This window comes from Balaenoptera ricei, chromosome X (genome assembly GCF_028023285.1).
Source record: "Balaenoptera ricei isolate mBalRic1 chromosome X, mBalRic1.hap2, whole genome shotgun sequence".
In the NCBI taxonomy this organism is placed as follows: Eukaryota; Metazoa; Chordata; class Mammalia; order Artiodactyla; family Balaenopteridae; genus Balaenoptera; species Balaenoptera ricei.
This window is the reverse complement of record NC_082660.1, coordinates 15,695,800-15,712,808: the sequence shown is the minus strand read 5'-3', so window position 1 is coordinate 15,712,808 and position 17,009 is coordinate 15,695,800. Positions and strand designations below refer to the sequence as shown.

The following is a 17,009-nucleotide window of genomic DNA, read 5'->3' as shown; positions in this document are numbered from 1 at the left end:
AAGATCAGCGATACTTCCATAAAACAAAGCAATTCATAAGCCTTCATTCAACCTTTTTATCCTTTAGGAAGTCAGGGCAGATGATAGAACATGGATGTCATAAACTTCCCTTCCTAAAGAAAATGCAGACTTTTGTGACCTTAAGTCAAGTCCTTAATCTTATCACAGATGGCAATCTTTGTGAGGCCAATAATTCATCAACCAGAGGAAAATAAGTTAAGAGCTAAAAGAGGGCCCATTAGATTTGAGAGAAAACTTTACCATGTGAGCAGGAAGAGAAATATGCATGCTAGAAATGCGAACTGTAGATCATTTACAGCTTACTGAGGTCAATGAAAGTCAGAATGGACAAAAGCTGAGAAGAGGATAAAAGAGCTACCTCAAAAACACTAGTTGAAAACATTGCAGATATTTTCTGGCTCAAATCTGGGAATGTACGAAAAGTATGTATTGACTCTTCATCAGTTAGGTTTACTTTGCTCTAGGTAGAAGGCAATTATTCTAGCCCTTCTTTGAAGAACCATCACGAATATAAATGTTCTGCAAATATCTGAGATCCCAATGTTAGCAAGGATGAAAACATGGGAAACCAGCCCCTAGGTGACAACGAGCCTCAAATGCCACAGCATGGCAATGTGACTGCGCAGTTCCTAAGCGCACAGCACAGTGAGAAGTCTTTCAGGGGAAAAAATGGAGTTTCTGGTTTGCAAGGGGGAATACAAGGTACAGGTTGAGTTTAAAAAAGAAGAGTTACACACCCTTTTAGAGTCATTAGTATCCAGGCAAAAACTGCTAAGGGTCCACATCACTATATAACTGGGCAGCTGCCTGGAAAAAGCCAGAATTCAGAGCTACTCAGACAGCACTGAACTGGTGAAAGCAGTAAGATATAAAAAGAACCGAAGAGCATGCAAACTATTGGTTTGAATCAAATTGTTTCAATGATAGTACCTAGTTGAGTTTTATTTTAGTGCCTATTACACTTATTAAAGTTAAATTAAAAGCACCTTAAAATGACCTCTATATATAATCAATACACATCATTATAGTAGTTATATAAAAATGCAATATGCACACAATTTAAGCTTCAAAGAAACTAAGACCTTTTTCTTTATAATCTTCATAATCATCAGAGCTGTGATTCTTAAAATGTTGGGGGAGGGGAACAGTAACTCAGCAGATTTCAATTATAGCCAACTTGATTCAGGGGCTGATACTCTCACAATCCTGGGACAAGTAATAAATACTGAGAAGTTACCTCTTTGAGGGGTGGGAGGGGACCTTTAAAAATATTATTGCTAAGAGACTACTTCCGAAAATCTAATACTCTTGATGGATGATGGTATTGAGGTGATTTCTGTCAAGGATGGCCCAGAAACGCGGGGCTACGACCCTTGTTGGCCAAAGGCCTTGATGATACTTGGGAATAACTTGGGAGTTGAAGGAGATCAAATGAGGGAAAGATAAGTCCTGTTCTGGCCACGTGTGTGTGCGTATGTGTGTTTATTGATGTGCATGATAAACTTGTTATAAATGGACTGTCTCAGGAAGATGAGTACAGCAATTTTCTCTACATCTGGAATTGCTTCAGGAGCCTTTTAAATATATTGGAAAGAGCGATAACAAAAAAAGCATTTAGAAATAGAAATGCCACACATGTATCTCACACCCTACCAGCCAAGAGTCTCCAGTACAGTGCACAGGATTCAGGAGCATAGAGCTGGTTTGCAAGATCTGCAGATACCTTTTACAACCTCGCAACTCGGAATGTTCACTGGCAAATCTTTGGTCTATGCCCTACACTAATGCTAAGTAGAAGAGCACATTCTCTCTACAAAGACCCATGAGTAACCCTGGATCTGTTCTCCCCTCAGGTGCAAGGAACGTCCCTGGGCACGAAGAGGAGCCAAATGTGTGAGGACGGAACAGGCCTGCTGGAGTTCTCACTGGCCTAGCCAACTTTCTTTCCCTGTGGGTTCAGAAGGAGATGCTGCATCTCGTCTGCTACCAAGGATCGTGTCTAGAAGCTGCCGCTGGCACCTGAAAGTTTAGCAAGGTTCCTACCATTACAGTCACGAGCAGCCACAATTCAACTCCCTTGATTAGAAGTATAATACTCACTTCATATCACAAATGTATAAAAATATGGCAGATAGTGTCATAACGATACTTTCTTTAAATGATTATATTTATAAAACAGACAGATATTTACCATATATATATTTATATATAGAATAAAATACTCCTGATGCAATATATAAACGTTACTGTTTAGTTTTTATAGAAACTACTGTAGCTGTCCCACTGCTTCACAATGTTCCAAACAGCTCAAAATAACTCTACGTTTAACAGAAAAGGTATGATTATAACAGTACAATATTAATTAATTATAAATAAATGTTACAAACCCTATCAAATATGGAAGTTTAGAAAACAATTTAAGACATACAGTTAGTTCATCTGCTAACCCTTCAAAGGGATACTCTTGGATTACAATAAACCCCACATTTAGTCTAGGCGGAAAAAAATCTGTGGTAAGGACATCGGTCAACACATATTTTTCTGTCCCTTGCAGTGCCAAAACACATCCTGGCTTTCCCAAGTTCAACGGCGATTGCACTAGAGCTGGAACCTAAGGGGGAGAACCTGGCAAAACTGTCTTCTTCCTCAGCTGCACACTATCCACTCTCACACAAGACTCGTGGGGACTGGCGGATCCCTAAGGAACTCCTGGGGCTCTAAGATCCCTGACTAGCATTTGTGGCCGTGAGGAGCCAGCTGGCTCCACACATACAATATTGCACACACCTTGATAAAGCTGAAAATACTGGCTTACCACCCCGGCCCCGCCCATTCCCCACCCACCCCACCCCCGCCCCTCCCCTCCTAACCGGATTGTCCCTTTCCCCCCCACCCCCACTCCAGCACACATTACAAGGCTGTCTCTTTTAAATCATTCAGATTTGGCATTCGGGACCTATTTGTTCTGTTATAAGGGTGCCCGTTTGGCCCACTCTTGGCACCCAGCTGTTCAGAGTAGGAAGGCCCCTCTGTGGCACTCCGGGTCACAGACGACACGTGCCAACCAGGGTCCATCTGACCTGGCAGCTGGAGGGCCGGCCTGCCCTTTGGTGTTGGCTCCTGCCGGATGTTACTGCTCCCACCAGAGGCCTGGCTCAGTGGGTGAATCCGAATTTCTGAGAAGGAATTTTTGGCTTGTTGAGTTGTTAAGGGCTGGAAGCGGGGGTCTGAGGAAGCCGGGTGATTTGAGGCTGAAGAGAGATGTAACAGCTTGCGCAGTGATTTTAATGGCTGGCTCTGAAAGAAAAGATGAGGGTGCATGTAGGATTTAATTTAGAGTAGACTTGAAAGCTGGGAGGAAACGGAGCACAGACCTGAGATGACTGCGTGGAGCCAGGGAGGGCGGGTGTGGGGGAGGACGGGCCAGTCCAGCCTTATCTGTTCTTTTGTTCTTTTTCAGGCAAGACTGAAGTTATTTTTCTTTAATGAAAAAGCCTAGAAACGTCGAAGAAATCTAGAGCTGGTATGGTGACTGATCAAAGGCTTAGGCACCTTCTATCTGGCTGCATCCCATCTTTATGGGGGGGAGGGGGGAGGTCTCATGCGCCAACCATCAGGAAGAAGCAAAAGAAGGGATGTGCTTCTCCCTTTCGAGAAGACTTCCTTCCCAACAAATCCGCATAAAGCTGCCACTTAGATTTCACCTGCTAAAACTCAGCCATTCGACCATATCTAGCGGCAAGAGTAACTGAAAAAATGTAATGTTTCAATAGGTAGCAACATACTTGGCTAAAGATCGTGTACCCCCTTCTGTTCTTATCTCCCTGATTTTCCCTTTCCCTTGGCATTGCAAAATCCCAATGTTCCCTTTCTGCACTTTATCATTTTTTTGGTTTTTTACTGTTTTGAGGGGGAGGTAAAGTTTGGGCACTAAAAATGCAAAGCACACAGAAATAAGCAAAAGCCCTAGAGACTCTAAAACACAATTCACTCATAGGAAGCCTTCGACTCCTAACAGCCTGTCTGCTGTGGGCCTGGGACCTGGGCCTCATGGGCTGCTGCACTGTGGCGGGCACTTCAAAACAGGAGGGAGGGTCCCAGAAGCCATCTGCCCCACAGGCTCCTCACTGGCCAAAGTTGACTCACGCCCCTTTCCTCTTTATCAGGCTTGATGGGGTCACCGTCAGAAGAGGCATGGGAAAGCACCCTGACATTCAAGGCCCTCACCGCGGACCCCGGCACGTGGGCCGAAGCCCCAGCCTGAGGCACCTCTGGCTGCCAATCCTCAAGGGCCTCAAGGCTTTTAAGGGCTCAGCAAAGTAAAATGTTGATAATCTCAAGAAATACTAAAGAGTCGGAGGAACAGGGCACTGAAATCCAGGGGCTACTGCTTGAGCACTGACTCAAGTAGAAATCGCTCCTGGGGAAGCATCCTCCATGGTCATTCCTGGTGATTTTTACAGCCCTGACCACATGTAACTATTGAACAATCACAATAGTTCAGATGGAGATATAAAGTTACCTGAAAAGAGCTTCTCAGCAAAAGAAGTGGTTACACAAGGAAGGTTCTAAAACCCTGTACTTTCTCTCTCTCTCTTTTTTTTTTTTTAAATAAATGAGGAATAGAACATCAGGCCCTCTCACTCAGAGCCTTGTGCTTTTAGTTCGGGTACACGTCCAATAACTGGGATATCTGGTTCTCTACACTGTCTTCGCTCCTCCAGCCAATATTATGTTAGAAGCAGAAAATATAAATGGTTGGGCAAATACAGTTGAAATTTAGGGAGCTCGTCTCAGCAGCTCTAAGTAACAGCTTATAGTTAAAGAGAGAAAACAATAAACCTATAAAATAGAACCTCCTCCTCCAAATCACAGAAATGCATGGTCATTTATAGGCACAGTAACATTTATAGGCACAAGTAACCCTACAGCCTCAAAAGCTCATGAGGGTTGTGAGAAACTTCAGTACAGAGGAATAAGAGATTTATAATATATTGAATATAACGAAAAACAAGTTAGATTATGTTACTATGCTCATTATGGGATGCTGAAAAGATACAATATTTTAAAATTTCCATCAAAACAGTTTGCTTCAAGGAGATAAGACCTCAGTTACCTGAAAAATTTGTGGATTCGGTTTCTGCTTATTCCCCCATTATGGCAGAGAAACGTGACTATACATACTTTCTAATATGCAGTTCCTAATGCGAATGTTTGCCGGTTTTCTATCAAAGCTAGTATGGATTTCAGAAGCTTAAACAGTCTTTTAGAAAGCTTATTATATCTGTCTTTCAAGGCGCAGTTTGTAGGCTACCACCTTTAACGAACCCTTAATCTTCGCACTACCTCCTCTTACCCTCCCCTACATTTTATGGTACGCTTCACTTTTACCATGAATCATGGTCATCTGTGAATTTTCTCTCCCTCCTAGGCTGCAGAGTTTCTGTGGATTGGAACCGTATCTTATTCATTCCCCTTAATCGTCCTCCCCCGACCCGCAGGTGAAGACTAATAGAAGCTTGCTTTTTTTCTCCATTCATCCCGACTCCCAAGATGCATCTGGCTATTTCTGAGGGTATATTCTGGGGAGACTCTCAGCCTTGCTGTAACACTGAGAGGCTAAATTTCTCAACCCTGTCCTCTCTTCAGGAGAGACCGGTCACTGCAGAGTCTGAGAGTCTAGGAGTGATGCAGGCACCACTCACTTGGGTCTGTAGATCAGAGATCTTCTCAGGACGCCACTCCTTTGGTCTGCTGCTTGGGGTGCTAGCAGAGTGAATGGCTTTCTGTAATGTCAGAAGATCAGGGCCGTCAGAATTGGGCACCTAGAGCAGAATATGGACAAGGATTCAATAATCACACCAGTAAGCCTAAATAGGATATGCAACCACACGCAAGAGGAGAACGAAAGCAAATCAAACCAAACCAAAACTCAACCCCCGCCCCTCCAAAGAAGACTCAATAAAAAAAGAAATCAAAACTCTCCCAATGTTCACAATGCAAGTGATGCTAGTTAAAGTCTGCTGCCCTCTTAATAATTTTCCCTGCATTAGGAAAAATTGGCAGATGTCATGCAGCTTTGTTAAACCTCAACCCTCAAAGCATTCCCATGCTGTTAGTTTTAGTCGCTGTAAGAGAGAGCAGTTAAATTGAGCTGTACCAGGAACTGCTGCCGTATCCTCATTCCATATTGCAGTTAGGTTATGAACCAGTTCAATAAAACAAAAATTTGTTCCTGCTGGGAAAATGATCCATACACTGTGTTTGGTGGTGCCAAAGAAGTCTAGCAAGCTTTTAAGGATAGCAAAGTGAGAAAGTATGGTTTGAATCATATTCCCAAGACACTACCCAGTAAATCTGGGTCTAGCATTATGCACTATGAGAGTGCTAGAAATTTGTACCACAAATTCCAGACGAATGCAATTGGTCCACTCACCGATTCTGGTGGACAGAGGAGAGTGCAAAAGCCCTGGCCTTCAACTAAGTGACCAGCAAAAGCTAGAGCCAGGCAAGGAAAGAGCAAATCACCAACTAACAGAAGCTGTTTTTTCATGGAGCCTGCAAGCTCACCCAATTTGGTCAATTTCACTTGGTTTCAAAGAGACAAACTGCCAACCAAGTGTTAACAAACTTTGTGAGCCAAACCAAAAGACATTTGTTAATTGTAAATGTTAATCAAATTCTTTACAGGAAATGAGGGATTTTATGAATACTGTCTGCCAACAACTGGCTAATCAGACAACCCAAACTAGCCTTTCACTAGTTTGTTTGTTTAATAGCCTTTTACGCTTCAACCTCCTTAACTGATTCAGAAAATCCAGAATGTCGAAGAATTTGTATCTCAGTGAATTTATGGAACTGGCTCAGGTACTTAACTAGCACAAAGAGAATATGACCCCATGAAAATAAAAGACATGCTGTTGTCATCAGTAAAACAAGTTTACTGGAGCAGTTTTCAGGGCTACCATACGTAAAAATGGGTACCATGGGTGGAGTGACTACAGGAAGCTTTTTCAAAGAAGAACTATGCTTTAAATGATTCTTTGAATTAAAAAGAGGAAAGAGGGATTTCTTGATGCTTGGATTCTCCCCGTTGGTGGAATCTGTCTGCAATATAAGATACAAATAAACTAACTGCCAAGGAAAAAAAAGAAGGTGTTCTTATCGAAACTCCTAGCCCTTGGATGCCCTCAAATTGTTAAATATTAACAGTCACTGAAAGAATCTCTGTGCTGTGTGCGCAACTTGAGAGGTTCTGTGCCATTCCTCACCTGGACATGAAGATGCCAATAATGTAAATTCAAGACATGTAGAAACTTCTGTGTATATAAAGAACATTCGGACAGGCTCAACACCTATAGCAGGAATGTCTCTAGAGACCTACACACACATATATTCACATTAAGCTTACAAAACATTTAAGGATTTATTTATTTATTATCAGAAATAGGACTGTTACAAAGAATTATGTTTAAAGGGCTACTGATGAACTTCAATCTTTTCCTAATTGCCAGAGGACTTAAGCAACTAAATAATCTACCATGTAATCTGCCTGCCTATTAGGAAAAAAGAAAAAGACACCGCAAACCTTTCTGAACGTGGTCAACTCTTGAACCAGAAAACATCACTTGGAAGAGGAATATATCAATATTGCAGGATTCTACCGTTGAGGAAGAAGCCTGGTTCTACACTGTGAGAAGTATTCACCCCATGGAAAATAGCTGGCACAATTCAGAATACGCCACAAAAGTGAAGAAACAGAAAGTTCAATCTTTAAACTGAAGCATGATTACCAGTTGAGATACTAACTAGGGTAAAATTACCACGTTGGCAAAGTCACCATATGCTCTGAGGGCTTATGTAACTGTCTGAATGTGGAACTGAAGCCAGATTTCCCAAGGAGGCTTCCAGATTTGCTTGAGTCAAAGCAGGCATCTTTACAATACAGAATGATTTTCTGGCACGACTTTTCCCTGTTTTGGATATTTCAATTGTCAGAGAACCAGAATGTATATGAAGGTGTTCAGATCATCTTTTATTGGTGTGTATGAAGACATTCGAGTAAAATAGCCCATAAGGTTACCTGCTCCCAAGACAGGGATCCAGGAAGAGTTTAACTTGCATGTCTAAGGAGGCCACAAGAAAGCCCTCAGACATGTATATGTATAACCGATTCACTTTGCTGTACAGCAAAAAGTGACACAACACTGTAAATCAACTATACTCCAATAAAAAAAATAATAAATAAAATAAAATAGAGAAGCAACAAGGATATAATGTATAGCACAGGGAATTCTAGCCATTATCTTATAATAACTTTTGAGTGTAAACTGCAAAAATACTGAATCGTTATGCTGTACACCTGAAACAAATATAATATTGTAAATCAATTATACTTCAATTTAAAAAAAAAAAAAAAAAGACAAGTAGCCGGAGGCGCTCCACACCAGTGGGCCCCTGGCAGGGACTGAGCTAGGCCTACTATTCAGGAGAACCCACCTCCCGTTCTCCCAACTGATTGTGCAACTTTGGGCAGGTCACAACTTGCCTGGGCAGTTAGCAAAATAAAGGGGTTAAACTAGATTTAGGACCCACAGAGGCTTCTCTCTGTGCACTGGGTATCAGATTACCATTTTGTTGAATCTTATGCAAAGGCCACAATGCTTTAAATCTTTCAAAGTTCATTTACCTAGTTTCCTTTTGCTGAGTTCTAGACAGTGAAAAAAAGTTAAATTTAATTCTGTTCCAATGCTCATTTGAAGGAGGCAGAGTTAACACAATGTCAAGCTTGGGAGCCTGAGGTCTGCCAGGAAGTACTATGCTGAGTGCTTTTTGGAAATCTTACTCTAGATATCAAAGTCCTTTAAACATTTTTTTTTTTCCTCTTTTAATTAAAAAAAATGCAGAGGGTATAAACAACTTTTGGTTTGGAAGGCTTAAGTCATTGTGACCTCTGCAGAGATATTTTGCAGTTGCTTTACATATCAAAAACGAAAAGTATGAAACCCTAAAAAAAGTAAGTTCAAGTGGAGAGTATGTTAGAGAATAGTAAATTTCCTATTTACCCTACTCTACACTATTTAAACATCTAAAATTTGAACCAGATCCTGAATAATAGTCAGTCAACAGGTACATACTTGACTCATGCCATGGTGAGCCGCAGGTTTAACGTCGGTCTAAGGCAGACATCAAAAGCTAAATCTACATACAAAAACACCTTCAATTCCTGTGTCCTTGCTACTTTCTTCCACTTAATCACCCCACAATGGCTACGGGCCTGAGGTTAAGAACAAAAACAAACTCGAAATAAAAATAACAGTGGGTAGGAGGAGGTAGTCTAAGTTTAATGTTCATGATGGATAAATATGTTCCACAGATGATGATATAAGTTTTATTAGCACTTTACATATTTTAAGCTTCTCTACTTCAAATCAGGTCTATTCTGTTCATCTGGTCTAAATAACATATGTAGTTAATATGCAACTAAGTGACATCTTGACTGGACCTTCTACTTTAAGTGAGTTTCAGTTAGCCATATAGGCAGGTTTTGTTTTTTTTCTAAATAAACATTTCAGGAATATTATGCAGCCATTAAAATGAAGATAATAAAATCTGTGTAGTAACGAGCATATTGTGTGTATGTGTGACAGAAATACTATTAAAAAGCCAGAATACAAAATTATACTAGAATGACTACTATTATTTAAAACAAACTAAAAAACCACCTTCTTTCCATAAACATATGCACAGGCCAAAAAGCTAGGAGGAAATATACCAAAATCCTAATACTAGTTGTGATAGGGTGGTGAGATTAGAAATGATCATTTTTTTCTCAATTTTTCTGTATTGAGCTCATATTTATATTATAGTGACATCATAAATGTAACAAACAAGCAAGTAAAGAGTAATCTAGAAAGGTAATCTAGGAAGGCCTTTATTAAATCCTTACTTCAAATATTATATTCCTTTTTACTATCATCTATCTCATCTTTACTCACCACTGAGTCATAATCCTAGACTTTTCATAACCAAACAGACCTCAGAAAAACTGAGTCTAATCTATTCATCTTAAGAGATGAAATCAATGAAGTCCATCTGAGTAGGTCATTTTGATTATGCCTTTTTCCTTTTTAAATAAACGAGAGTCAATCATGTATGAAGTAAAACTAGAAACAAAATAATTTAAAATGGCTGACTCAACCTTGTCTAGTCTCAAAGGTGTCATAAAGCAAAGGAGGAAGAACGCCTCGTGTGGGTGAAGACGTTCCTGCTGGCCTGGAGGCCTGGCTTCCCCACGTGTTCTCACATCACTAACCAGCAGAATCCTTGCCTGGTTGGTTCAGTGATGTGACGTGCACAGTTCCATGCAGCCAGCCCTTGGTTCAGGTGGAGAGCTCTCAGGAAATGAGACTCATTCCATTTCACAGTTCAATCACAAGGTAAACATGTCCTACTAAAGCAAGCCCTGAAATGTCAAATACTATGACCTGTCTGTGACTAGGCAGCCCAGAAATGCACTTGTCAACATGGGAATCACATAACCAGCCAGGTTATCTGATATTATTATTCTCCATAATGAACGATGGTTAGTTAAGAATTTTAAGATTTAAACACAAACCAAAACCATCTCCTAAATTTTCACGTATCTTTAACCCTCAGAGAGAAATAAATCCTGCAGCTTCATAGTTTTTACATGAATATAAACCCACATGGATAAGATGTTTATTGAGAAAGGGTTAAAGCATTCTCTTTCATCCAAATTAAATTTCTTCTATTCCTGGAGATTCTGTTGAACATAGAAAAGGCTCTGTGAGAGGAGGATAGTTGTATAGAATTTGAGAAAGAAACATATACAGTATATGCATGTTAAGTCTCAATAAGAAAATAATTCACTTTGATTGTCACATACAAAGTGTAAAGTACCCACAGACTAATGTAGACTCATACGGATGCCACTGTAAATAGAAACTGGCCATCTACTTACTGTTTGAGATTTCTTCTTTTTCTTTTTCATTGACCTGAAAAAACCTTGTTTTTCCTTTTCCTTGAGTTGTTCAGAATGACTAATGTTTTCAGGACTTTTCCTAAATGGGAAGACATTTTTATCATATTGACCTTTCAATCATTCTCCTGCCATTATATGACAAATATAATGAAGACTAAAAATGCATGACACCAGGTTCAAATAGCCATGAAGAATCAAGCACATAGGTAAAGAGCCTCTAAAAAGCACAGAAGGAACTGAATCTCATCAACCATGGTTAATGATTAGCCTTTGGCAAAGGCTCACTCGAACTAGCAATTTGAGCATTATTACAAATGATCTGTAACTATGCTGCAGGACCATTTTCATGCTGTTGAAAACCTCAGAATTAGAGAGTCTGAAAAGCACACACTTTGAAGGATGGCTTTTCTGTAACCCTCTGAGAGATACAGAAACATTTTCAGTATCCTCGTTTTTCTATTTACCTTTTAAAAACCAGCTTAACAAGTTCATTATTACTGGCTTGCCAAGGTACTGAACATTAAAAAAAAAAAAAAAAAAATCAATACTGCTACAGAAACCTTACAAATAAAAGTAAAAATTGCCTGAAACTGGAAAATCCCTTTATAAAAATCTTATATCTATTTATTAAAACTAAATAAAAAATAGATAAGGTATGAAAAAATGGAGACAGGATGAATGCTTTAATACAAAGCACTCTTCTGGAAAAAAAGCTTCTAACTGAAAATAACGACATTAAGCTTCATACCACTGACACCACCAGGTATTTTAATACAAATAGGAGATATTAAAAGAGAGTAAACAAGACACCTCAGCCCCAAGAAGGTGACTATTTGTATGTTAACAGAGGCCCTATATATATATTTTTTAATTTTTATTTATTTATTTATTTATTTTTGGCTGTGTTGGGTCTTCGTTTCTGTGCGAGGGCTTTCTCCAGCTGTGGCAAGCGGGGACCACTCTTCTTCGCAGTGCGCGGGCCTCTCACTATCGCGGCCTCTCTTGTTGCGGAGCACAGGCTCCAGACGCGCAGGCTCAGTAATTGTGGCTCACAGGCCTAGTTGCTCCGCGGCATGTGGGATCTTCCCAGACCAGGGCTCGAACCCGTGTGCCCTGCATTGGCAGGCAGATTCTCAACCACTGCGCCACCAGGGAAGCCCCAACAGAGGCCCTATATTACTTAAATTAATTTATGGTCTTTAAAAAACAACTGGAATGGTGTCATTCTTGAAAAAGGCACATTCCACGGGCCCTATTTTGAATTTGAACATCTAGATGACTGTGGAAAACCATTTTCTCAAATGACTGAATTCCTTCTATTAGCTATTCCCCAAAATCAAGAGTAGAAACATTAAAGGTGACAGAATTCATTCACATTTATGGTTTTAGAGTACTGAACAGTAAAGTTACCAGAACATCTAAAAAAATATGAGCAAACCAGCATCCTTTACTTGATTAAACCTGTGTGAAGGCAGAAAACATCTATACAAACCGTTACAGATCCACATGATAGAAAACACCATGAAGCTATTTTTAAAAATCACATCTTCACAGATTTTTCACTAATATGAAGGAATATTCCAACTACAATATGAAGTGAAAACAGCAGGATTCAAAACTTTCTACATCATATGAGCCCAACTGTATTTTTTTAAAAAGGCATATATGTGTATATATACACACATTTTTTAAAAAGCAGGAAGAAAATTTTTAAAAATCTTAATAGTTATCATTTCTGGGTAGTAGGATTATTGGTGATTTGTTGTTACTTCTTTTTAATTTCAACAACAAATATGTACTGCAGCTATAATAAAAAGGTTTTACAAACCACACAAAATTCATTTGAAAAGCCACGAACTCATGATCAAAGATCACAAGGGAAACAATTTAGAGAGAGAGAGAGAGAGACAAACAGACAAAAAACAAGAAGTAAAAACCATGACTGTTTGAAGCAGCAATGGTCATTTCTTCTTAAGTGTTTGGCCTAAAAGTTAATGGGAATACCAAAGAAGTAAAAACATGTACTGTAAGCTCAAGTGTTCTTGAAACTCATTAGGACCTGCAATTTTAAACCTCACCGAGAGAGTTCCAAGTTCTGCAAGTTAAAGTTTTGTAATACAACACAACCAATAAAATAATTAGCATTGGGACTCAGAATGATGCATTTAAAATTTTGAAAGCTAAAAAACTTCAGACATGATGGAATGAGTGAGAATGGAATAGGGAAAAGTTAAAGATTCTTTAAACTCAGTGTTGTAGTGCTGGAAAAAGCACTCTCATCCTAATGACAAACTGGGCCTATTCGGTCAAAGTTTCTTATGACAAGTACTGTTGAGATTAAGGAGATGAAACCCTTGGATGGGGCCTAAAGACAGACTGACCTAAACTAAATTCCAGGCCACAGCATTCAGTTATGTGAGGGTTCTACAGAACACAGCAGAACAGTGTAAGTAGTTTGCTGGAATCACAAAAGCACCACTCTTAGAATTGAAAGGAACCTTAGAGAGCATCTAGTCCAACCAGCAATACTATTCCTAATGTTCTGTAACTTCCAGAAGTTAAAGAATTATATGCTTATGATACAGCTTATGTCCTACCATAATGGGGTCTGCACATAACCTAGAAGCACAACAGAGTACTCAGATTAACAGGTAGAAGTTTTTGCTAATCAGAATTAAAGTCTAACAAAATCTCGAAGGTCTGCTGAGGGTCAGTAGTTAAAGTGCTTTCTGCCAACCCAGGAAATCTTTAAGGGGGACACATTCATCATGACCACAATCTCAGGATGGGAATGGGCGTTACTGTAAGAATGTTAACGTTGGCATGAGAGGAAGTGAAGGCTTGAGACACTAGTCCTAGGAGGAGCAGGATTTGGGTAGGAAGAAGAGTCTGTCCAATAAAATAAAAGTGAGAGGATGGGGGGGTGGGTGGGGGAAGGGTACTGAAAGAGAAGAAGCAGCAGGACAAAAAGCCCAGTGTTTGCAGTTCCTTGTGTCCCCAAAACACAGAGGATGAATCAAAGACTCTCCGCAGGGTCTCTTCAGAGGCACTGGATAAACTAGAGCCCAGGGGGAAAGGGGAATGATGAGGAAAACATCCTCAAACTGGAGCTGCAGATTGGCGGTAGGGCCAAGATCCAGGTGGGAAAAGATTCCAGGGGCCAAAGCAAAAAAGAAAATAAATTACCCTTGGACTAGAGGATGAAAGCTAGGAGTAAGGCATGAGTATGCATGCATCACAAAAGACACAAAAGGAAGTCAAAGAGAAAGAAAGAGTGCCAGTCGGGGAGAGAGAGGGAGACAGAGAGGGAAAAGACAAAGAGAGGGAGAAGCTACACTGAATCATACACATACAGAGAATTAACAGAGAAAGAGAAGGAGAAAAGCCTGTGAGAGAGACTCAGGGATGGAGAGAAGCTGCCTGGAACACAGGCACCTAAAAAGCTGTGTGCTGTACAAATGAATGAAAAGACTTGAACATTTATAACCAGTAGTGCACCCAAAGGGTAAGAGTGAGCCGCATGACTTAATCTCATTTGTGAATTCTGGACCCTGCTATTGATTCTACCTGGTACGGTCAACAGTGTGTGCTGAGCTGAGCTAACTAACTGTACAGACAACAGATGGTTTCAAGAGGAGTAGCACAAGAGAAGGGCAAGTGGGTGATCACATAAATCACAGGGACAGGAGCTTTCAGAAGGACCACCCAGCTAGTCACTTGGCACAGTGGGGGGTGGGGTGGGCAGTGAGGATGATGGGGGAGGGGTGTGGGGGGGCGGTTAACAATAACAGTCTCCTTCCTAAACAGTCATGGGACTCGAACAGTATCTACCACAACAGCTACTACTTCCATAAGGGGTTAAGAGGAAAGAGAATTCAAAAGACTCACCTAAAAAAAGGAAGGAATTAAAACTGACTGAATCAAAGCCAACCAACACTTACAGAGTACTGTGTATGCACCAGGATCTGTGTTAGGTGTTGGAGATACAGAGAAAAACTAAAACAAGGAGTGTGACCTCAAGCTGCTCACAGACTCAAGGCAAGAGACCCACAGGTTTGACGGAGGGCCAGGAAGCGCCAGCATAATCCCCCCAAGAGCAGCAGCATGAAGGCGCGCAGAAGAGGAGAGACGCTTACTCTGTGACACTTTCCCTGCCACCCTCCCGCCCTGCCAGTGTGACTAGGGTGGGTCGGCTAATGTCTGAGAGTAGGAAGTCAGCGACTAATTCTACAGAAATAATTCTGCGAGTTATCATGACAAGTAATAATGGATACCAATGTCTTCATAACTTTACAAGAAGAGAAAGCCTGGGATTGTGCAAGTGAGTGACAGCAATTCTTCACTTATCTCAACTACTGGGATTTCTAATTAATTTGGTTTACTATTTAAGTGTCAATTTTTAACCCAATTTTGACAGCAGTCTTTCTAAACACTTTGTCTTTTTATGGAAAGTAAGAGCAGCCTATTTTAAAGATATATACTCTACATGGATATCTGTTCTATGTATAAGACCATACAGCTAGAAATGATTTTCCCACTGGGGCCTGAGAAAAAGCAAAAATACCCCTCTTCTCTCTACAGCTATTGTTTAGGACCCTTCTCCCTCTGCACACTGTACTGTTACCTGGGATTATTTCTTGCCTGACAACCTCAGTGCCAACTGCTAGAACTGTGCATAAAAGAAGAATAAACAGGCTCACAGGGAGGGTGGAGGTGTTTTCCCATTAGTAAAGATGATCGATCTGACTGCATTAACCCTATTTTTGTTGTTCTGAAATATTTTGGCTTATCTCCCTGTTCTTAACTGGATTCTGGACAGCTGGGATGGCCAGAATAACAGCTCTGGATATTATACTACACACTATCCATTTATCACTTTAAAGTATGACATAGTACCTTGACTTTTCCATTGCAAGAAATGTGGACACTGTACAAATATCCTCTTCTCCAAAGAAATGGAAGTACTACTAACAAGGAGAAACAGACTGCTCTTAGGTAAGTGATAATTTAGGAACAGCAATTCACTGTCACCATGGTTTGTTCATGTTTTTGTAACAAACGGCATTTCTCTCAAATATAAATATGGTGAACCAATGAGAGATATTGTTCAAGAAAAAAATCCAAGACAAGTCAAGCTTAATGGATGACTTAGACTAAGTTAGATATGATGCGTGGAGAACTATCATAGCAGCATTATCATGAGGGGTAGTAAGAACAAAAGAATATAGCCAATTCATCCCTGGCAATTCTGGAATTCTCTCAAGCCTCATAACAGCAGTATCAGAGTAAGGATGACTTGATGAAGACTTATCTAAAGGTCAGCATCCCAACTATGCCTCTTTTTTAAAACAATTGTTGTTAGGTTTCTACACATATCCAGGTCTAAACAAGCTCTACTTAAACTGATTATCAAAAAGACAGAAACAATATGCTGTTAAGACTGTTAATCCCACATTTGGATTTAGTTTTAATCTGACCTACCTAATTTTCATAGGACTATGTTAACATGCAATTGACGCACTTTTAAACCATCACCACTTCATCATGCAATGACCAAGACGAAAAACAACTCCATCTGTACTTCTGTGTTCTCACAACTTAGACACTATTCTCACGGCTTGTCAAAACCACACTTGAAAACTGTCAACGCCGGTAACTTAAAGAAGTTGTACCTGTGCTCTCAGGTTAATGTATAGATCTTGTCTACCGTTACACGGAGAAAGAACGCACTGAAGCTCATCAGCAAAGTAAGTGGAGAGGAGACACCTGGCAAGTCATACTGAAGTTAGAGAACATTAATGGCAAAAACCACGGCTGCTAAAGTTAACAAGTCACAACGGTGCCAGGCACTGCTCTAGATGCCTTTGATGTTTGACTTCATTTAATGATCCTATTTACCCGATGAGGGAGGTGATATTCTTAGCCTATTTTACAGACAAGGAAACTGAGGGGCAGAGAGCTGAAGGTCACATGGCCAAAAGGT

The 17,009-nt window shown here is 40.2% G+C and overlaps 1 protein-coding gene across 2 annotated transcripts in view; it reads right to left on the bottom strand.

Annotated features, from left to right (window-relative positions):
* Window positions 1-2,929: 2,929 nt before the first annotated feature.
* CDKL5 (cyclin dependent kinase like 5) overlaps window positions 2,930-17,009 on the bottom strand; it is a 188,626-nt gene continuing 174,546 nt past the window's right edge. Inside the window, exons 16-19 of one of the 2 annotated variants that reach the window (XM_059910711.1) lie at window positions 11,006-11,105; window positions 7,006-7,128; window positions 5,727-5,846; window positions 2,930-3,318 (exon numbers count right to left, since the gene is read on the bottom strand). In XM_059910711.1, the coding sequence (XP_059766694.1) occupies window positions 2,932-3,318; window positions 5,727-5,846; window positions 7,006-7,128; window positions 11,006-11,105 (730 nt within the window). In that variant the 3' untranslated portion in view covers window positions 2,930-2,931. The remainder of the gene's footprint in view (window positions 3,319-5,726; window positions 5,847-7,005; window positions 7,129-11,005; window positions 11,106-17,009) is intronic. The other variant, XM_059910712.1, reaches the window with a different exon arrangement.